This window comes from Brassica napus, chromosome C1, assembly GCF_020379485.1.
Source record: "Brassica napus cultivar Da-Ae chromosome C1, Da-Ae, whole genome shotgun sequence".
In the NCBI taxonomy this organism is placed as follows: Eukaryota; Viridiplantae; Streptophyta; class Magnoliopsida; order Brassicales; family Brassicaceae; genus Brassica; species Brassica napus.
Window position 1 is genome coordinate 35,667,259 of NC_063444.1, and position 23,989 is coordinate 35,691,247.

The following is a 23,989-nucleotide window of genomic DNA, read 5'->3' on the forward strand; positions in this document are numbered from 1 at the left end:
GGTCTAAGTAAATCTGGAAAATATAAGTAAATCTGTCGATAAGCTAATGTTTTAGATTAAAGTAAATACCAGTTGTACCAGTGTTTTTTTGGTAAAAACGTAGCAGTGTTTTACCCAGTTTGTAGGATTTCTTGTAATATATTTACATCGGAATTGCTCGTTTAATTTTGATTAGGGACATAGTTTCTCTAGGTATATACTCTTTATGCAAAGACTAGGGCCTGGCCGAGACAGATTATTTGATACATTATTAAATGGCGTTAAATTTTCAACCTCTATTGACATGGAAAGATTGATAAGACGTGTGAGGATACAAATTTGTTCGAAAATTATTTGAGCACCGCCAAGTCTCCAACCTTGAAGATCTCAATGTGAGTCTCTTAGTAACAAAATATTAATTTTTGAATTTAGTTTAGTAATGTGAGTTTAGTTATGTATTTAATTTTAAATTTTAAAAGAGCAATGGGGCATTGATTGATAAACACGCGGGTTTACAACTTCTAGTAAGAACAACATTAACCTTAGTCTCTTAATTCGGGTTTTTAGACCATGTTTAACGGCGCCTCTCGCGTGGGCTCTAAAGCCCAAACCCATTAAAAAAAAAAAAAATGAAAAGGGGTAAGAGGCGAGTGTCGTGAAACCCTACGGGAGAGGCGCCTCTTCGATTCATCGACTTCGTCTCTCTCTCTCTCTCTCTCTTCCCACCCAAAATCTCTTCTTCTCAGACGAAATTCACCAGAAATCAAGTTCTACAGAGAGAGATCTTCTTCTTCTTCGCCTCTGTGGCCGTGTTTGCGCAGCCGGCGAAACAAAGCTACCATCAGACCACATCGCTGGAGGTATTTTCTTCTTCCATCGTCTTCTGTTCTTCATCTATCCTCTTCTTCCTCTATCCTCTTCCTATATTGTCATCAAACCGTCGGATTGAAACCCTAATAAAAACCGATTTGATGATTTTTTTTGTTTCAGGTGAGCCAAATCGCTGAGAAAAAAAACAGAGGTTAGAGCTTTTCTGTTTTGGTGTATCTCTGAGTTGAAGAAGAGAAGGTAATTTGTGGTCTTTTCATAGACATGCATGTGTGCTGAGTTGGTTATAGATTCATGGTATAACACAATCATGATGTTTGGTACGTTTTTCAGGTTCTCAAGTGTGTTATCGTAAATCATAGAGGGAGCCACAACAGGATTCATCATACATAAGAAGATTCAGGTAAGCTTTTGGTCTATTTGAATTCATAGAGGTTGAATGAGGAACATGGTTAAAAGGATGTTTTTTGTGTATATTTTGAGGTTGCGGCGAGTGTTCTACTGGATCACAGACGGAGCGGCAGGAAGATTCATTGAACTCCAAAACATCTGGTAAGCTTTTTGGCCTTTTTGTAAAGATTAAGATGTTTGATGCTTGCGACAGGTAGATAGACATAGGAATAGACATGATTAATTTGCAGCCATTGAATTGCTTGATTGCTTCTTATAGTTTGTTTGGTTGCTTGCTTGTGAAGCAAAACTTGTGAAACAAAAATGTTAGTATGGGTGTTGCTTGATCGCTTCATTCTTATTATTATCTATAATCGTTTCTGTACTATCCACTTGTGACATAGGAATAAACATGAATTGCTTGATCGGTTCTTATGGTGTTGTATGTTTCTGTTTTGGTCATCAATTCAAAATTGAAAAGTCCTCATTTTTATGTCTGTCATTTATGTCTACGTCCTTTGTTAGATAGAAACATTAAAAATCATGGAATTAAAAAACTTAACTAAAACATTTCTACAACACACAACTACTTCCTAAACCAATTAAAAGCAACCGTAAAACTTCATCTACTTTCCTCTATTAAAGCTTCAGTGTTATCTTTGTTCTCATCTACTTCATCTCCTTCATCTTTGTTCTCTACTTCTTCTCGGTTATGGATTCTCATCAAAGCCAGTCCTCTAGCTTTGTACACTTACTAAACAATCAACTTCCTAACATCGAATCCCCAACTCAGTTAATGAGTTTTTCACCAACTCTAGACCTTGGAGGTTCTAGTTCCCGTGCACAAGGTGGTGAGGACCGAAAGCAAAGGGTCAAGTGGTCAACAGCTGAAGACCTGGTCCTCATCAGTGCATGGTTGAACACCTCCAAGGATCCATTAGATGGGAATGAGCAAAGAGCAGGAACCTTTTGGAAGAGGATTACCGCTTATTATAATGCAAGTCCGAAGGTGGTTGGGTTGCCTAAGAGAGAGCAAACCCACTGTAAGCAAAGGTGGGGGAAGATAAATGAAGGTGTCTGCAAGTTTGTGGGGTCATATGACGCTGCAACAAAACAGAGGACCAGTGGCCAGAGTGAAGATGATGTTTTGAAAGCAGCCCATGAAATATTCTTCAACGATTACAAGGTGAAGTTCTCGTTGGAGCATGGGTGGAGGGAGCTTAGGAATGATCAGAAATGGTGTGGGACTTATGAAAGTACTCAACAAAGCTCTGGTTCAAAAAGAAAGAGGGTGGGGGGGGGGGAGAACAATCTTTTCAGGCATCAGCATCTATGCCCAGTGTGAATGGAGAAGATGAAGCAATGGCTAGGCCTACGGGAGTTAAGGCAGCAAAGGCGCAGGCTAAAAGGCCAGTGGGAGAAGAAGCGAAGAAGGTGCAACAGTTTCAGCAAATGTGGGAGATCAGGGAGAGGGACTTAGCTTTTAAGGATAAGCTTACAAACAAAAAGCTTCTAGAGAGTTTGCTTAGAAGAACAGAGCCACTTACTGATTTAGAAGTGGCGCTTAAGAACAAGCTGATAAGTGAAATGCAATCAATGTAATCTTGCTTTGAATACTAATATAACTAGTCTTTCTGATCAATGTTGTCTTGCTTGATGTGTAATATAACTTGTTTTAGTCTTTCTGATCAATGTAATATTAATAGTCTCTCTTTGTGATCAATGTTATCAACTCTAATGCGTTTCTGTTTTCATATTTTGCTTTTCAGGGGAACAAGTCAGACACATCCACAAATGGCTTCAAGAAAACCGATTGTTTGTGGCCTCTCAGCAAGAAGAATCATGCCACCTCTCCAACCAGAAGTTACCGATGAGGATGTTGTGGATAACACACCAACTGAAGTAGAAGTGGTGGAGATATCAGATGAAGAAGAAGACGATATGGTGGAGTTATCATGCGAAGAATATAGGAGGAATATGGGCTATTTGATTAGGGTGAAGGAATCAGAAGGTGACATTGAACCTGAGTTCAGAAGGATGTTGCAAAGGATGCGTGAAGAAGTGAAGAAGCTGAGACAGGGTATCAAGGTAGAAGAAGGACAATCCTCTAAGAAGAAGAGAAGAAGCTGAGAGTCACGGGTTTGTGTGTTGTCATCAAACTGTTGTCCGTTTGTGTAGTCATGAGACTACTTTTGTATTGGAGTCTGTCATGAGTCACGAGACTCTTGTTTGTGTCTGTCATGTTGTGTCTGAATAGAGTCACGAGACTCATGTTTATTTGTGTCTGGTTGTGTAGTCATGACACTACTCTTGTCTGTTTCTGTATTCACGAGACTTGGTTGTATTGTTAGTACTCTTTTTATAAATTAAGGTGAAGCTCTCATTTTACAACACACAACGCTTCTTCTCTGCTTCTCTCATTAGAGAAACTCAACGCTTTTCATCACACCACAACACTTCTTCATCAGACCACAACGCTTCTCCTCTTATTCTAAAACACAACGCTTCTCTCATTCTAAAACACAAAGCTTCTTCTTCTCTTCTTTTACTCGATATGGGATCTTCTTCTCAAAATCCTTTTGAGGGATTGGATAGTCAATATGTTGAAGAAACATTTGATCAATATTTTGATCAATATGTTGAAGAAACCTTTGATCAACATTTTGATCAATATGTTGAAGAAACATTTGACCAGTCCTTCGAGAATTTTACCATTAATCAAGAAAAAGAAAAGAAAAAAAAGAAAAAAAAGAGTTTACATCGAAAGAAATCGTGAAGAAGGCGATCAACGTTTATGGAATGACTATTTCAGTGAAACTCCAACATATCCTCATAATCTATTCCGACGACGTTTTAGGATGAACAAGTCTTTGTTCGTGCATATTGTTGATCGACTCTCCAATGAAGTTGAATTCTTTCGACAAAAGAAAGATTGTCGGGGAAGGCTTAGTCTCTCTCCTCTTCAGAAGTGTACGGCAGCGATTCGTTGCTTAGCATATGGTACTACGGCTGATACGGTTGATGAATACCTCCGACTCGGTTCAACTACAACTCGGTCATGTTTGGAAAATTTTGTGGATGGAATAATATATTTATTCAGCGAGGAGTACCTAAGAAGACCTGCACCGGCTGATCTTCAACGTGGTGAATATCGTGAATTTCCCGGGATGATAGGAAGCATCGATTGTATGCATTGGGAGTGGAAGAATTGTCCCACCGCTTGGAAAGGTCAATATTCTCGTGGTTCGGGAAAACCCACAATCGTTTTAGAGGCGGTTGCATCGTATGATCTATGGATATGACATGCATTTTTTGGACCTCCAGGTACCTTAAATGATATCAATGTTCTTGATCGCTCACCTGTTTTTGATGACATAATAAAAGGTGAAGCTCCGCAAGTCACCTTCCATGTCAATGGAAGATAGTATCATATGGCTTACTATCTCACCGACGGTATTTACCCGAAATGGGCAACTTTTATCCAATCAATTTCAATGCCACAAGGGCCGAAAGCGGTTTTATTTGCTCAACAACAAGAAGCTGTCCGAAAAGATGTGGAGCGTGCTTTTTGAGTCTTGCAAGCTCGTTTTGCCATTGTTAAAAATCCGGCACTTTTTTGGGATAAAGTCAAAATTGGAAAGATTATGAGAGCATGTATCATACTCCATAACATGATAGTGGAAGACGAACGAGATGGCTACACTCTATATAATGTTACAGAGTTTCAACAAGGAGAAGACTCCGGAAGTTCACATGTGGATCTCGATTTTGATATGGGTATGCCTACAAATATCGCCAATATGATGGATGCTCGAACTAGAATTCGTGATAAACCAATGCATGAACAACTGAAAGCTGATTTGGTTGAACATCTATGGGGTAAATTCAGACGTGATGAAGACAACAATTGAGCTCGGATGTTTCTTTTAAATTATTCTCGTTTATTTTACTAATCTTTGTTTTACTGTGTTTTTAATTAATGTTTAAAATGTTTTCTTTTAATATGTTTAATTTAAAAAATATATTAAATCTTCATAAAATTTTAGTTTAATAAAAAATATTCCTTAAGAACCCAACATTAAGAACTTTACCATTGGAGCCAATAAATTCAGTGTCTCTTAACTACAACCTCTTAACTATCATTAATTATTAAAAAATTGTTAAGACACATATAACAACTCTAAGGGTTAATCATGCTCTTAGTTTCGGTTAAAAGACGGTTTTTATCTTTTATTAGATTTTAAATAAGAAAAACTAAGAACTGTCTCTTAAATAAGAGATATAAGAACCGTCTATTAGCCGAAAAATGTAAAAAAAAAAAAAAAAAAAAAAAAAAACAAAAAAATGTCAAATCATGAGTTAAGAACCCGGCTAAAAGACCGGGTTTAATTGTGCCCTACAATTTTCATATGTTCTTATTTAAAGTCGAGGAAAGATCAACCTTACTTTGTCATCCACCGTAGTGCTTGTAAGTTATATGTTGTAACTAACTATCCTATTGAAAAAGTATATTTAGAATTCGAGACCTCTCTTTACCTTATCCTCTCCCACATCTATCTAACCTAAGGCGACATTTCAAAGCAAGTTGAGCTCCGACAGCCTCATCTTCTGTTTTCGTCTCTTTCTCTTTTCGACCTGCTCCAGGTATGTCTCTTTTTTTTGGAGGGCTCGTCCGTGGTTCAGCTCCGCTCAAGAGGTAGCTTATCTACCAGTAATGTCTGTCTGGAGCAGCGACGGGGGCAGAGAGAGCTGAGGTATAATACTTCATTTTTAATAATATAGATATGAATCTTTCGAATATAATATCCATTTAGTTTTACAACCCATCAACAATCAGTTTATACGAGTTCTTCCTACACTATATGTATTCTATGTCACACGATCTCTAATACTGCAGTCGGTTAAATTTTTCTTTTTTGAGATTTGGTTATATTATTAATAACATATCATTCCATTACAGTCCTATTGCATCTAATATACATTCCATATCCAATAGAAAAGTCATTTATATATGTGAGATTTTTTGGAAATATACAATATAAAATTATTTTCCAAATCTATGTTTGAGTTAATTACAGTGTCTTACTATTCAAAAAATTGAATAGAGTGAATTCCTCTTCTTTCAATATCCAACAAATAATCTATGTTTTCCGAGAAAAAGAATATTAAGATTTTTGGTTGTTCAAACAATTTGAAATTTCACAATAGCAGAAATATTCATCTTTGTAGGCTGTCTTCACTACAAGAAAACAGCGGTATTCTGACGGACATTCCGACGGAAAATGAAATCCTCGGAATATACCGAGGAATTTCCGAGGAAACACAAAATTGGGTTTTCTCGGAATTTCCTCGGAATATACCGACGGAATTCCGAGGAAATATCAATCCGTCGGAATATTCCGAGGAAATTCCGAGGAAAAATGTGTTCCTCGGAAAAAAACCGATGAATTCCGAAGAAATATTATAGCCGTTGGAGAGCCGTTGGGGGATTTTACAAAATTCCGAGGAAATTCCGACGAACTAGCATTTTCCGTCGGAATTCCGTCGGAATTTCCTCGGTCTGTCGGCAGGATTTAAACTATAAATACAAGCACTCCTCTTCCTCTTCATTCACTTCATATCTTCATCCTCCCTCTTACTCTATTTACACACGAATTTGATTCATAAAAAATATGTCTTCTTCAAATTATTTTCGTTCTTGGATCGATCGACCTCATTTGGATCCGAACACGAGATTGCTTACGGAAGAATACCAACGAGGTATAACTGAATTCATGGGGTTATTTCACCGAGAACCGGAAGCAAAAACAGGTATGTTAAGATGTCCTTGCTCTAATTGTAAAAATAGAAAGGTTAGTAAAGAGTGGGATGTTTGGACTCATCTATATTTGAGTGGTTTACACGAAGTTACAAAATTTGGTATCATCATGGGGAAACTGATTATGAACATGGTAGTACTAGCGAACCTCAGCCAGCGGTTAGATTAGAAGAACCAATTAGAACGGATGTAGATTATGGTGTAGGTACTGAGCAGATGGTAAATGATCATTTTAGAGGGGAAGATTTACCCAATGCACAAGCTAGGAGATTTTATGATATGTTGGATGCTGGAAAGCAACCATTGTACGAAGGTTGCAGAGATGGTCATTCAGCTTTATCATCTGCTACAAGATTGATGGGCATTAAAACAGATTATAATTTGGCTGAAGACTGTGTGGATGCGATTGCTGATTTTGTAAAAGGTATTCTACCCGAGGATAATGTAGCTCCTGGTTCATACTACGAGGTTCAGAAACTCGTAGCTGGTCTTGGTTTATCGTATCAGGTAATAGATGTATGCAGCGACAACTGCATGATTTATTGGAGGGCGGATGAACAGCGGGTTACATGCAAATTTTGTGGAAAGCCTCGTTATAAAGATACGAGTGGAAGAGTTCCAGTGCCATATAAAAGGATGTGGTATTTACCTTTGACGGAAAGGTTGCAGAGGTTGTATCTGTCTGAACGCACAGCGCAACCAATGAGATGGCATGCGGAGCACTCAACAGATGGTGAGATCAGACATCCTTCAGATGCAAAAGCGTGGAAGCATTTCCAATCAAAGTATCCCGACTTTGCGTATGAGAGAAGAAATGTCTACCTTGGATTATGTACTGATGGTTTCAGTCCGTTTGGCAAGAGTGGAAGACAGTATTCTCTATGGCCCGTCATTCTTACACCATACAACCTACCCCCAAACTTGTGCTTGCGACGAGAGTTTTTGTTTCTCTCGATTCTCGTTCCCGGACCAGAGCATCCTAAGAGATCACTTGATGTGTTTCTTCAGCCACTAATATATGAGTTGCAACAACTATGGGCTCAAGGTGCTGAAACATACGATGTTTCGTGTAAAGAAAACTTTCAAATGCGGGCAGTACTAATGTGGACAATAAGTGATTTTCCAGCATATGGTATGTTGTCTGGATGGACAACGCATGGAAGGCTATCATGTCCATATTGTCAAGATAACACTGATGCTTTCCAACTAAAACACGGAAGGAAAACGTGTTGGTTTGACTGTCACAGGAGATTCCTACCACCTGATCATCCATATCGTAGGAGTAGGAATTTGTTTACGAAGAACAAGAGGGTGTTTGACAGTCCACCTCCGGAAATTTGTGGGAAAGATTTGAAGATACAACTAAGAGATTTTGGTGCAGAAAGGACGCCAGACGTCGGTGGACATGAGCGTTTTCCGGTAGATGCTGTTGGAGAACTACATAACTGGCACAAAAAAAATATTTTCTGGGATCTGCCATACTGGGAGGATCATCTGCTAAGGCATAATTTAGATGTCATGCATATTGAGAAGAACTTTTTTGACAATCTCATGAACACGATCCTTAATGTTCAAGGTAAAACAAAGGATAATTTGAATTCAAGACTGGATTTAGTCGATATATGTGCTCGTTCAGAACTTCATGTTGATGAGAATGGTAGGGCTTCTTTTCCTATATACCGACTTGATGCAGAGGGAAAAGATGCATTTTTTGATTGGATTTCAAACGATGTGGAATTTCCAGACGGTTACGCATCAAATTTGCGTAACTGTATCGACAGAAAGGAAGGAAAGTTTACTGGCTTGAAAAGCCACGATTGTCATGTAATGATGCAGCACCTCCTTCCGTTCGCCTTCAAGGAACTATTAGCACGAAATGTTCATGAAGTAATTGCAGGGATAAGTGGTTTCTTCCGCGGTTTATGCACGAGATCATTGACTCTTGAAGGTATTGAAAATTTGAAAACTAACATAGCCGTGATTCAGTGCAACCTTGAGAAGATATTGCCTCCCTCATTTTTTGATGTTATGGAGCATCTTGTTATTCACCTGGCAAGAGAATTGGAACTTGGTGGTCCTGTGCAATATAGATGGATGTATCTGTATGAGCGGTATATGTTCCATTTGAAGAAGATGATGAAAAATTTAAGTAGGGTGGAAGGTTCTATAGTCGCACAGATGATCAATGAAGAAACTTCAAACTTTGCCGAGTACTACTTTCCAGCAGAAGTATAGACCAAAAACAGAAGACCTGCTCGGCATGATGATAGAGGCGAACGGGCAACATATCATGTTACGGTTCCAGACATTTTCACAGACGTTGGACGACTTAGCGGAAAACCAAAGGACCGTCGAATTACTGAGCAGGAGCACACTCATTTGCAAACATATTTGCTCACCAACTGCGAAGACGTTCTTCAATATGAGGTAAATAAATGAGCTTACAAATTTTTATTTTAACAAGTTGAAATTTAAATCTTAATTAATTACATTATTGTCATCATATACAGGATTTTCATGGCAGAAAAGCGGTTCGAGTATAGATACGCCACAGAGGACGAACTATAAGAAATGAAGTAGAGAGAATTTACTGGATGAATGTTTACTTATGTGAGTGCTTAAAACAAATTAAAATATATTTTATCACATATTTATACTAATTCACATTTATTGATATAACATATATATATGTGCTATTAATAGGTGTCTGCTGGTTTGGCAAGAGGTGAAACATTTGACGATTGGATACGTGAGATGGTCGTTGGACCAAAATTTGTTGTGAAGTCATATCCGAGATTTTGTACTCGAGGATATGCATTCACAACTCAGAAGAGGAGACGTTCGAGTACGACTTATGATGCTGGCGTTTGTTCTGCATCAGGAGATGATGTATACTACGGACACATACATGAGATTTTGGAAATCAAGTATTTGGGCATGGTTGGATTGCGCTGTACTGTTTTCTATTGTGATTGGTACGACAACACTCCAGATCGAGGTGTGAGAACATATGCATTTGGTGTTACATCAGTAAATTCGAGGCGAAAGCTGCAATATTATGATCCTTTCATTCTTGCTTCTCAGGCCGATCAGGTAATTAAATGTTAATTATTCAGAATGATTCATCATCATGTGTATTAATTTATAATTTTTCTAAATGTTACAGGTTTGTTATATCAAGTACCTCCGGGTAAGGAACAGAGATGATCCATGGGTTACTGTTACAAGACTCAACCCGAGAGGCCGAGTTCAGGGAAGTTCTGAGCTGGAAGACCCACTACAACCAAGCACATCCGGCAACTTAAGTGCAGCAGAAGATTTAGCTGGAGTTGGCCTTGTAGTCGATTTAACCGACTTCGGAGAGGAAGCCGTCGTTCACGTAGAGGATGAACCAGTGATTGGAGAGTTTCACCAAGATCCAGATTCAGATTCATCTGGTGATGATGACTCGGAAACAGACTACCATTGATTTTTTTTTTTTTTTAAGAAATACCGAGGAAATTCCGAGGAACACTTGATATAACCTCTTTCCTCGGATATTAGTTATTTGGTTTATCTAGCAAGGCAAAGCTGAATACGAATTAAAAGCTACTCAAAACACAACCAAATAAAACGAAGAAACCATGTAAAAGAAATACGAACTCATAATTAAGAAAAAAAAAAAAAAAAAAAAACTAAGTTCAAAATTAACAGAAAATAAGACCATAAAACGTTAGAATAGAAAAGAAAATAAAGTAGCGCGGTCGGAAATCAAATGGCAATACTGGCCGGTGATAGCTCCTACTCCTCGTCTCCTGCTCCAGATGTTCCTGCATCTTTGGGTCTCTTGGACCTCTTTCTTACCCTGTGTGTACCACTCGAACCCGAACCAGAGCTGGATGGAGAGTTGTCCCGATGAACTACATCATCCTTTTGGCAACGACACGGCCTGATACGTGAAATGGCAGCCCGGATCTTGTGTAGCATGTCGTTGTTTGTCTTTATGCTCTGATCTCTCCAATGTTGTTGCTGGCGCAAAGTGGCGTTCGGTGGAAGTTCTTGCAGCTTGTACTGGCTGGAGTCTGATGGTAGTAGCTGATGGGGTTGTGAATCATCTGGAATGGCTTGTGCAGCCTCATCTTCTCCTTCTTCATCAACCACGGCCTTGCCTTTGGTATGATATTTTGGCGTGAAGAAGGATGGCTTGTCTACTAGTGCGGTAGCAGGGGGTAGGAACTCAACTGCAGCCTCTGAAAGTAGAGCAGTCAGGCCGATCTGAGGCAGGTGGCAGTAGAGTGTTTTCTTCGCTCGGTCCTGAAATACGTAGACGTAAGGACCATCCCGATCGATCCTCGAGTGGGGACCAGCTATGAACTCCTTACTTACTAGAGAAATGACATCCAGGTAGTTCCAAGCAATGTTGTTCGATCTGTCCAGTGCTACCTGATGGTTCTCGCAGTCTACACCCACATGTGTAAGGATCCGAGTAATCACTGCACCAAATCCACATGCACTGCTCTTGGATTTAGTTACTTTCCCCTTGTATCCTGCTAAGTTTGCGGCCAGCACCGCTCCCATGTTGAAGGCAGTAGCAGGTGGGAATGTAGAGTTTCCAAATGCCGGTAGCAAATGCCTCACACCTTGGTACAGGAGGCACAACTCCCATTGCGTGACTGATGCGGCTGTGGTTGTCCCGTATAGCAATGACCCAATGAGGCGTGTGGCATATCTCAGTACTGGGCTCCGGATAAGTGACTCCTTTGCCTGAGAAGATCTATAAACCCCTGTGCCAATCGTTTCCCAGAAGTTCAACAGCTCTGAAGTCCAATAAAGACCAGATGTCCTCTCCCCTGCACTCAATCCAAATAGTCCGCAGAGGTCTGTGAAAGATACCTCAAAGTATACTTTCCGCACTACGAATGCCAGAAAACCTTCCTGATGGCTATCATCGGGATGGCTGACGTATGCAGATGCTATGAACTGGCGTACCAACTCCGGATAAGTGGGTCGTTGAGGTTGCATAGTTGGCCTAGACCCATGTTCTGGAACAGCCCTTCAATATCTGATTTGATTCCCAATATTGTCATCGTCTCAGGACATGCTAGTTGTGTAGCCGGAACGGCTACCTTCTTCATGTTGTTGTAGTGGGTGGTATCAGACTTATCCCACTTCTTTGGCCTTTGCTTCTCTCGCTGAGACGAACCCTCTTCTTGTGTGTTCTTCTTTGCTGATGTTTTCGTGCGCTTCATTCTCTACAAAATAGAATCATTGCTCTCAACATGGTTATAATCAATTAAGAACTCAAATCAACATGAAAATAAAAGGCGAAATCGAGTTGTGATAAAAAAAACCAAATTGAAAAAAATTCTCAATCCCTAAATCATCTCAAATCCTGTTCCAAACTCGTTGATCACAGACAATTGTGTTCTATTCCATGTTTAAACATCTGTTTCATGCATATTTGATCAAGGAATCAACACAGAAATATTTCGCGAAAATTGAAATTAGAATTCCGACGGATAATGTCCGTCGGACCCTAGGTTTTATAACCACGAGCCCCTTCTTCTTCCCCATTTCTCTCTTCTTCCTCTGCGCGACTCCTCTCTTCTCTCCGGCGATTTCCCCCTGAAATCCGACGATATCTCCGGCGATCTCCCCCTTCTCTTACACAAATCATGTAAGGACCCTATCCCACTCTCTTAGGTTCTATTTGTTAGGTTTTTGTGTAGTTTTGATAGATTTTTGTTAGGGTGATTGGTTAGGATTGTGATTTGGTTGTATAATAGGTTTAGAATTGTGATTTGGTTGAATAATTTGTTTTGTTGAATTGATTTAGAATTTTTTTATAATTTTTTTATTTTTTTTTGTATTTATAAAATCGATTTTTGTATTTTACAAAATGATTTTTCTATATATATAAATTCGATTTTTTGGATTTTACAAAATCTTTTTTGTATATAAATTCGATTTTTTGGACTTTACAAAACATTTTTAATATCTATAAAACTTTTTTTGTGATTAAAAACTATTATTTGGGATTTAAAAATATTTTTAATATATATATATATAATTAAAACTATTTTTTGTAATTATTAAACTATTTTTTATTTATTAAAACTATTTTTTGTTTATTAGAACTATTTTTATATATTTATTAAATATTTTTAATATCTATAAATCTTTTTTTGTGATTAAATTATTTGGGATTTTTTTTTAAAAAAAATTAATTTATATATTTCTGTATTTATTAAATATATTTTTTTAATTTACAGGTCTCATGATGATCAGACCCGGCCTCGACAGCGTCGTGGTCGTGGTGGTACGGGGAGCTAGTCTCGGGATTCCAGCCATTTTCAGGATTCCCCTTCGCCCCACAGCTCCAACCATACATCTCCCTCTGCTGCACCCGCTGCTGCACCCGCTCCTGCTCCTCTCGCTCCCGCTGCTGCATCCGCTCCTGCTCCTCCGGGAGTGATGGGTGTTGCGGAGTTGGTTCAACAGCCCGGTCGTGACCATCTTCCGTATCTCACTCCGTATCCACATGGACGGGGTCAAACATGGTAATTAAACATTTTTTTTTCTTTAAATTTGGATTCATTATTAACCGTTTGTTCTTTTTATTAGGTTCAACCGATCCGGGAACGGGATCAGCGCATGGATCAACCGTATGATGTACTCGGCCCTCGACAGGGGACATCCGACTTTCACTCACTTCCCTACCGACAAGCAGGTTCTGTGGTTTCGTCAGTTTGCGGTAAGTATTCTAATTTTTTACTTATATTTTTAATCTTTAATATAAATTTTCTACTAATTGTGTTTTTTTTTCAGCAAGAGTTCAACTGGAATTCCGATGAGACGCTCGTTATCTATCACCACTTCGTCCATAAAGTTATGGACAACTATGGGAAGCAGATTCACGAGTGGAAGAAGAAGTGGGAAATCAATAAGGTTCGATTTAATTTATTAAACTATTTTTTAATTTATTAAACTATTTTCTTTTCTTTTTTATTAAAAGGTCCCAAAGTCGATGAACGACACGGTCTGGAAGGAGTTGTGTGCGCATTGGGATAAGGAAGAGACGAAAGAAACTTCTTCCACCAACTCCACCAACCGCATGAGCGACCGTAAAGGGAAGTGCATCTACAAGCATAACTTGGGTGCTCAATCTATTGCCACTCTGGGAGATCGCATGGTAAGTTCAACCGCTTTTTCTTCAATTATTTGAGTTTCATAATTTTAATTTATTGTGCATTTCTTCTAATTTCTAATGTTTTTTTAATTTATGTTTTTTTCAAGGCGGAAGAAAATGATGGCGAGCCGGCTGATGATCTCGCCCTAATGAGGAGGGCGTATACCAACAAGAAGACCGGCCAGATTGATGACGGTCTTGTGAGGGACGTGGTCGACCTGGTCCAAACTCAGGTGGTAGACGAAGTGTCTCAGCTTCAAACCGAGGATGACGCTTCGACGGCTTCGACCAACTTGTCCCGGTTTCGAATCAACGAAATCGTTGAATCCGTAAGTTCTTTTTTTTTTAAAGTTCAATTCATTTATTTCTTGGTTTAAATTTGTAAATTTGGCTATTTTCTATTCAGTCGGTTCCAAAGAAGAAGGGACGTTTGGTCGGTTTGGGTCGTCGCACCCGGTCGGTTCCTCCTTCTTCTGCACCACCGCCCTTTGTTGATCCAGAAGTACTTACGGCTCTGTTGAAGGATAAGGATGATCGCATATCTTTGTTGGAGACCCAGATGGCGGCTCAACAGGCGGGCTATAAGGCACAGAGGAGGCTGAACCAGCAAATGATGGAGATGATGCAGAGGATGTACCCGAACGAGGTGTTCCCGGACGTGCCAGACCCGTAGTTTTTTTTTTTTCCAAAAACTCGGAATGTTTTATTTTTATTTGTGAAACTTTGAATATTAATTAATATGATTTCAATTTAAATTTTAATTTTATATTTTCGAATTTAAATTTCAAAAATTTTATTTTTTTAAAAAAATTAATATTTTTTACATTCCGAGGAAATTAATTATATTTTTTACTCGATCGATCGATGCGTTTTTGGACATAAATCCATCGATCGATCTGTTTATAAAAAAACGTTCGGAATATACCGAGGGACATCTTCCTCGGAATATACCGAGGGACACCTTTCCTCGGAATATACCGAGGGACTGGTTCCTCGGAATATACCGAGGGACATGTTCCTCGGAATATTCTGAGGAAGATTTCCCTCGGTATATTCCGATCGATCGATGGATATATGTCCAAAAAAGCATCGATCGATGAGCTTCCGAGGAAATATCCCGACGAAGTTCTCCCTCGGTATATTCCGAGGAGATTTCCGACAAACTAGTGATCCTCGGAATTTCCTCGGAAATTTGTTTCCTCGGAATTCCGTCGGAAAATTCCGAGGGATTTCCGAGGAAAGAAGAAATTCCGAGGAATTATTTCCGAGGACTTGTTTCGTTGGTATGTCGTCGGAATAACGTTATTCCGACGAAATTCCGACGATTTTTTCCTTCAGTATCCTTGTTGTTTTCTTGTAGTGCTTATATGTTACTAGTGGTTGGTCTGCCCTACGAGCGGGTGAATTTACATTGAAACTATTTTTTATTAAAATGTATTTTTATTTTATTAATCAAACAATATTTTAATTTCATTAATCGAAAAAAATATTTTATATTTTTTGGAAATTTACTTTTAATAAATATAATTTTTTTTTTCTAAAATCAAATTGTAAATTTTATTAAATTTTGTTGGTCTGAGTTGAAAGGACTACTAACATTTGTTTTGTTAGAAAACACAAAAATTATGAAATTAAACAGTTAAGAAAATCTAAATAATAAATAATAAATATTTTTTATTTATAAGTGTATAATTTTAATATTATTACAATAATTAATTTAATTATGATAATAAATTAATCCATTTCCAAGCTAAATCAATTAAAAATATAATATAATGTGATAAAATCGTAAAGAAATATATTTTAAAGTAATATATAAATAGTTTCAATAATGTCACAAATAATAATTAATATATATATATATATATATATATATTATTTAACAATAAATGATGTTTTGTAATATATATATTTGTTTCCATTTATATTAGATTTTCATTAATAATGATTATTCATCTTGATTTGGTGTACTATAATATTAAAACTATATACAGATGTTCATTTGTTGTTTGGATTTTTTCGTTTATGCCACTTTGTGTTATAATGTTGTTCTTTTAGCTGAGGATGTCTATTTGAGGTTTGTAATGGTTGAGAACTGTTTGTTTTAGATTTGTCGGTTGAGGGTTAGAATAAGTGTGCAATCTGGTCATCTAGATAATGTGCTGTTGATTAGTTGGTGTATAGTCTGTGTTTCATGTATTTACATTTGAAACGTGTGCGTGTCGTGTGGCTGAAGTAAGTGTGGTCCGTATAGTTTAGATGTAAGCTGCTCAACTAAGTGACTTTTTTTACTTTTTTTTTTTTAGACTTATTTTACTTGTGGTGAAGTTATTTGTATATTTCTTGTGTTATATCATATATAGTCTGGATACATCGAGTATTTGGGGTGGTTCATTTGTAACCTAGTTTTTGCCTCATGGTGTAATCGATTGTGTGTTGTGACGTTGGTTGTGTCAACCATAGTTAGTGTGAGTGAATCTGGTATTAGAGAAGCCGGGAAGGAGAGTAGTGGTAGAAGGGGTAGGCGTGTAGGCTACGTTTTCCTTTTTAAGGGTATTAGCGTTTGTTGTTTCCGTATGTTTTGTGAGCTTATGTAGCAAGTGTGATAAGTGTTGGATGGATGTGGAAACTCAATAATAGTGTTATTAGGCCGTGTTTAATTGTTTTACTTTAACTATTTTTCTTTTTGATAATTCTTAAAATAAAACATAAAGAACATTATATTTTTAAGTTCGAGAAGTGAAAAATATCATCATGTTTTATTAAATCCAAATTTTAATCATATAAACAAAATACTATAGAAGATAAATATAGTTATCTATTTTTATATAAAATCAAATAAACTAAATATAAACTAAAAATCAACATAAGCTCACCTGATCCAACAGATTTTCAATGTTTTCTTTAACAAAATATAAGTTATATAGAAATATTATGGGTGCACAGGCCCCCATATACAATAGCCTGACTTCGCCCCTGGTTGCTACTCAGTTGCAGTTGTAACAGTTTCTGCATTCACTGGCTAGTGTGAACGTTAAGAGTCATTGTGAGCGGGTTGTGTGGACGGTGGGCTGTTTGTAAGTCACTGATCGAAACCGTTTGTCTGTTGATGTTCTTCCTCAGCAGTGACTATATTGTTCAGCTACTATGCGTATTTTAACAGGTGACATAAAGCAGTTTAAATACTCTAATATTATCCCCCCAAAGATCAAGCATCAGAACCATTTTAATTGGCCGGGAACCAGCTGCATCTTACATTAGTAAACGTAAAGCTAGACTAAATAGATGGTGGTACCAACAGCTTATGACTCTTGAGCATCTCAGAGGTGGAAGAGATGGAAGGTGAGTTAGGACGAAAATTGCGATGATGAAGTCAAGGTTCTTATTACTTCTTTAAGGGGCATAGATGTAGGTTGATATTTTAATGTTGTTCGTTATAAATCACATGTTGCATTGCTGCTATTAAATTTCGTTCTTTCCTATTCAGATTCCACACTGTTTTTCGTGCTTAACAGGTGGTCTCCAAAATTATGCAACATTATATAACATTTAAAAAATTACTTGTTAAGTAAAATACAAACTAGTTGTTTTCTTCTGCTAATATGCCGACTTGAAGCTGAGAAAACAGCTCTGAACAACTAAGGGCAATGATGCAGATAATCATAAAAGCAGAATCAACTCGTGAACTCGTCCAAATGCTGATATATCCTAAAGTCCTATAAAATTCGCTAAACCAACACAACCCAAAATATGGTTCAGAAAATTGTTCAACGTGTACTTATTCATGAAACTCAAAACATAAAAAAGCTCAGATGCAAAATAACAGTGAGAATGATAAAACTTTTTCACGCCTGGTGTAGACCACCTAGTCTTTGTGGTCTTCTTAGACCTGCCGCCTTCCTCTTCAGCTAATGCATCTCATAGCAAAACTAAACACTATTCTAGTTCATACAAAACTCTGACAGTAGTGGTCTCATATTGTTTCTCAGGTACAAACCTCAACCGCAGTCCTAGCTACTTCAGCAGGAGAGAGTTTTGTCTCCTGGACTCTTTTGCCAGGCTTCAATTCTTCTAGAGGATGATAGTTTTGTGAGGCCAATTGATAAATGAAAGGCTGATTCAAAAGAAGGAATCTTGCACCTGGAACTGAATAGAGGACAACCAAATACAAACGTTTCCATCAAGAATTACTCCAAAAGCAAAACAATGGTTAAATAATCAAGGAGGTGATGAGATTTGTCATTGCATAAACAGAGAATCGAATGCATAGGTTTCAATGTGCCACATTTAAAGCTTGCAGCAATGGAGAGTGCACTATAAAGATGGCTCACAACGCATAACTTTTTATTTGTGAATCTAGTTTCCTGTTTTGAAAATGTGAAAAGATTAAGGTCGTACCTTTGAATCAATAAGAACCATATCAACGCCCATCAGTTAGCCCCTTTTCTTCACATTCCAGGCTTCCCAAAATCGAATGGTTTGTCTACCACTTTTTCTAGACAGCTTGCATCCTTCAAATCTGCGAAATGGATTCGACAAGTTGCCATAATGAAAAGGTTAGTTTCGAAAATAACAAAAACTCTGTAATCGGAAAGGGAAAACTATTAAGCTTACGCTTTCAAGAGGTACATATTTATACTGAATAGTCAAGCGAAGTCAGTACGTACATTGAAAGCTCCATTGAAGGACACTTTTATTGCTTGACATTATTGCTAAGCGTAACGTTGGCTGTGAAGGGAAGGGTATACAGAGAGGAGACGATGGAAAGAGGACGGCGTAGATCGGCAATCTCGAAGACGCACACGTAACCCTAAACGCAAGACGGGCCACATATACGAAAGCATGGCCCAAGGCCAGAAAAATGATTTGGAGATGTAGCAAAACGGCCGCGTTTCGAAACACAAAACAAAAAATATAAGAACCGAGAAGCGAGATTTCAAAACAAAAGGAAAAGGAGAGGCCTTGCATGGTCGACACGTGGCGGCAAAAAGAGCATGGAAGTACGACGTGGTTTTATGAGGAGCTTTTTTCTTCTACTTTATTAATATAGATAGATATTAGGGTCTGCTACGGACGGGTTATACTTTACAAGCTAGATCTTGATTATTATTTTTTAATGATTTGTGGTTTGTGTTTTGGTTTCATTTGCAAGAGATGTGTATGATAATGCTTTTTGTCTTTTAGAAAGTTTTAGGTGATGAAAGATTATATGTGATAAGATATATTATGCTCGTTAGCAATAGTTTTAAATGTTCTTTATATATTTTGTTCTACAATTTTATTTTTCTTAAAATGCTTGATTCTGTTTAATGTGTAAATTTTTTTATATGATTATTTTATCTATTTATTTTGTAATTTTTACAATTAATTTTTTTTGTTGTAAAAAGATTTAGTTTTAGTCTTGTTGCAGTTAACTAAATTTTTTAATGATTTGAATGAGAGTATCTTCAGTTTTTATCATTTTTTTCTTTTAAATCATATAAGTTCACCTTTTATTGATCTTTAATTCATATTATGATCTCCATTTTAATTGTTTGTGATTGTCGTGTGATGATGTGTGAACTATATTATTGTAGATTTTTATTGGATGGGTTTTATGTTAGAATTTGTGGTGTTTAATAATGTTTATTGTTATTAAGAATGGTTGTGTTTATACTAAGTGTTTGTGTATAAAATATTATATTAAGAATTTGATTTTCATGATATTTATTATATAGTTTTCTAAATAAAGTAACTTCTCTTACACTGTGTAGTTAAAAACAACTTGTCTATACTATGTATTATATTGTTAGAAAGAAGGTCAGGTTTTAACTGATATGATTCACACTGTTTTTTTTTTATTGACTGAATGTCCTAATAAAAAGGATGCATGACGTATATGTACAACTCTGTGCAGCCCAATAATTCCTTTAAGGTGTGTTATTATTTTAGCCTATGTATATGACACTTATTTTGTTAATAAGTATTATAACCAAATAGAATAACAGAAACCATGAGGGATGAATTTCAGAAATCTGTTAATGTTATATTCACCATAAACCCTATACAGGAGCCATGATACGGCTATGCTTGCAAAAAGTGCGTTGTTGGAGCTCGGGCAAGTTCTATTTGATATATGCTAGGCGTCTTATTAGCTGAAGGATGGTTGCATTATTCAGTTGTATTTCCCTGATATTATAATCTTAAATGGCTGAAGTTGGTAGTTCATGTCCAAGCTCTAAAGGATGGGCTTGATTTGCAATAATCTCCATTTTCGTTTCTTATGTGAAGATAATACATTGGTCTTTCCTAATGATTTGAAATATAACACATGCTTTAAACACTATTTTATTATAAAACTCAATATTTGGAAATGGTATAATAAAGTAGTTTGTTATTGTTTGACTAAATGTAACCACTTTTTTGTGTGACAGCTATAATTAGAAAAAAAAGTGAGTTCTCGGACTAAACTCTTAGTTTCTGCAAATAAAATTCATTGGAAGAGAAAGTAAAAGTCTTTTCGCTTTCTTATCAACTTGGAACTGGAACCAAACCGCATAAGAGCTGGTTTGAGGGTCTGACTAAGAGCAATAGGGAGGAGTTGGTCTCCCAGCTGGTTCGTAGCAAATGTTTTCCACCAAAATACTTCAGAAACTCTTGAACTACAATAATTTTCCACACTATTTATCTCCAAAATAAGCCTACTCAAATCTACATCCGCAAAGTCTAGTATTTAAAGACATAAATTTTGGTAGTTAAGAAACAAATACCCGCCATAGTTAGTTTACTCGGTTGTAGCGAGTTCTTATCAATATGTGCCAATGCTAATATCCTCAAAATTCCAATCGAAGCTTTCATAGTATTTACCCACCAGATATGAGTCGTTTGAGTGGTAAAGATACTAATTAAATATTGTAGAGAAAATGGGTGAAGAAGCCTACCGAGACAGAGAAACAGACCATCAAAGAAGCATTATTGTTATAGTTTTTGAAGCATCAGATTAATTCATTAGAGCTTCGAGAAGCATCGTCTGCGAGGGAAAAATATGACCTTACATAGTTACATTTTATAATTAACTTAGATGTGTTTTCTTATGGGCTTCAGACTTGTAAACTAAATCCTATATCTGCAATAAATCATAAATGGAACACAAACATAAGGAAAAGAATTTGTTACCTAGCTGGTTTATTCAAAGATAGTCGCACATTTGGTTTGTTTTTGCGTAATCACTACTCTTGATAATGCAAAATATAATTGACCAGGTGTGAATACAAATAGATGGTAGCAGATTTCCTTCTTTTTATGCATATTTTTCAACGTCACCTAAAATGCTTTTGTTCCTATACAACTTTTAATCTATCTATTATTGATTTAGCCAGTCACTCATCATGTACGTTATATTTTTCGTAAACATTCATCAACATATCCATGTTATGTGTTTGTGTAATTCGTCTTCCCTACTACCTCTTTTTCAACAAATCAAAAGAGCACATAGAAACACATATGTAACTAAAATAATGAAAAAACAAATAACTTGTGTTTGACAAAAGAAAGAAGCTATACTCTCGTCTCTGTGAAACTTATGAAATCCAGTAAGATAGAATCTCATCTTCCATTTTACAGCTTTCATTTAAAATACCAAATGTTCCTAACATCAGTGTATGAATTATTCCTACAAAAGAAACAAATATTTTAATCTGCGATCTTTTTATTGGAGGGACTAAAAGACTAACATCAATTCTAAAATTTGAATAAGCATATCTCACCATCACATGTACTGAGGTTACAAACAGGGCTACGAAGAGTAGTCTATCTGGAAATAAGAAAAGCCATCTTACATCTTTTCTTGAAGAGGAAAAGATCCAGAATTAAAGAAATTTTTTAACTTACTTGTTTTCCAAGTACCTCTTTTTGCACTTCAAAATGGACCACTGATATGCAGAAAAGGCATACCCATTAAAGTGACCATAGATGTAGCTTTTACTATGAGGTTCAAAGAATTTATGTTACCTTGTATAGTTGAAGTGGCAAGTTAGCTACAAAATCTTGTTATCTTAAAATACAATGATAACATAATAATTTGACCACTTGCAGCACTAAAAGCTCTTCTAATTATCTACATACATAAAATCATGTAGGCTTTTAGATTTGTTTTTTGGGTCAACAGTTAATGGCAATATAAAAATAGTAAACAGAAGCACACGTTGTCCGATGAAATGTGAAGCTCAAGTTGAGCGTAAAACTTAAGCAGTTGTTTTTGTTGGCCTGAATTGCTGAAGGAAAAATGAAGATTATTAGCAAAGTTTGATCTGAAAATCGAGTAAGTCATCAAGAAAAGACATTGATGTACCTTACCAGGTAGTCCAGCTAAAGAGGTAATGTCAAGGAAAGCAAACACGATGGTAGCAATAAGAGAAGGTAAAGAGGTGAAGCCACCCGAACACTGTTTTTGCTGTAAATCAAAGGTTGAATCTGATGGTTGTTGCCTTAATATCTGGTGTCGACGTCGCCAATACTTGTTAGTTTTCTCCTCTTCCGACGGAATGCAATGTCTCTCCCAGCATTAATTGTTACTAATGTACCATCGGAATTTTTCATTAAAAAAATACCAACAAAATCTTCTGTTGGAGATCGCTCAAAAAGATGATTGATTCACTCAAACTTCTAAAATCCCAGAAGTAAATTAACCTCATATTGAAACATGACGTCTAGTGTATTGCTTCTGGATCTGGGAAGTCATCAATTTTTCTGTGCTCAGTAAGCAGTAGCTGAATGGCGGAGAAGAAAGGGTGGGTTGAACCTTAGAAATCACATACGAAAAGACCCAATCGAGCATTAGCCTTTTTTTTTCAGAAAATAAGGAGAATGCTTTGGTTATAATAGATTGATAGGATGCTACAGATTGTAGGGATGCTAACCTTTTTTATAGTCGAACCACCACTGCCTTTGAAGAGCTAAAGTAGCATTGAAGAGAGATCCTGTAGATTGATTTAAAGAGAGAATTTAATAGCAATGATTTCGTAACAGATTGATTACTTGATCAGTAGGAAGAAGATGAATAGTTTGCTGGAAACTCTAGATTTGCTCCTGTTGATTGATGGATCAGGAGGAAGAAGGATCAGTTTCCATGGAAACACAAAACGCTCCTACGGCTGAGAAGGAGAACAATGGAAGACATAATTAAAGCTTGTGGTCGATGAGCCACAGATGAAGCGCACCACCAAGTCCAACACCAAGCCCAAAACAATATGAAAACACTCTAATGAAACGCAGCGCAGAGGACACCTGTTGCGCACATGAGAGCTCAATTTATGACATGGCGTCCTTGTTGGCATAGGTGGGAGAGAAGCAGAACCTATTATATATATAAAGATATATATACTAGTATGTTTCCCTGTGCTCTACGCACGAGAATATTTATTGTTTTTTTAAGTAAAACTGTTATTTGTTCTTTACCCTTCAAAACTTTTTTTCAAGTTTAACTTAATGGTGTTGTGGCCCCAAAATTAATATTTATTTACATAACAGAACTAATATTAGTATATTTATTAGTAACATATATATTTCATAATTTATAGAATATATTTGGTTGACCAAAATATGAGTAGTATACTAATACTTTTACAGATGTAAATATATTTAAATAAATAAATAAATATTTTATTTTACTTTAATTTTGATTTACCAAATTCATAATGGCCTCAAGCATTTCCAGTCATGCTTATAAATGTAAGCCCATGATATATACATATATATATATATATATATTATATATATTCAACGTAAGCCCATGATACCGTTCCAAATTTAGTCATTTAGGGTTGTAC

The 23,989-nt window shown here is 36.7% G+C and overlaps 1 protein-coding gene and 2 long non-coding RNA genes across 4 annotated transcripts; 2 read left to right on the top strand and 1 right to left on the bottom strand.

Annotated features, from left to right (window-relative positions):
• Positions 1-214: 214 nt before the first annotated feature.
• On the top strand, positions 215-5,355 carry LOC111201994. 2 transcript variants are annotated; one of them, XR_007318448.1, is made up of 5 exons: positions 215-839; positions 970-1,047; positions 1,141-1,210; positions 1,291-1,359; positions 2,967-5,355. XR_007318448.1 is itself a non-coding variant. In XM_048745705.1 (2 exons), exons 1-2 carry the CDS (start codon positions 1,247-1,249, stop codon positions 3,325-3,327), a joined length of 474 nt encoding a protein of 157 aa, XP_048601662.1. In that variant the 5' UTR covers positions 1,037-1,246; the 3' UTR covers positions 3,328-5,355. The 2 variants fall into 2 exon arrangements, 1 of the variants encoding a protein (XP_048601662.1); XM_048745705.1 differs by lacking the exon at positions 215-839 and having other exon boundaries at positions 1,037-1,359.
• Positions 5,356-15,543: 10,188 nt separating this feature from the next.
• Positions 15,544-17,784, top strand: LOC125580710. Its single transcript, XR_007318449.1, has 2 exons — positions 15,544-17,260; positions 17,347-17,784. It is a non-coding gene; the product is annotated as an uncharacterized LOC125580710 (long non-coding RNA).
• On the bottom strand, positions 16,435-19,130 carry LOC106374851. Its single transcript, XR_001275118.3, has 3 exons — positions 18,798-19,130; positions 18,582-18,702; positions 16,435-18,329 (listed from the first exon to the last, which is right to left on the bottom strand). It is a non-coding gene; the product is annotated as an uncharacterized LOC106374851 (long non-coding RNA).
• Between the last annotated feature and the right edge of the window lie 4,859 nt (positions 19,131-23,989).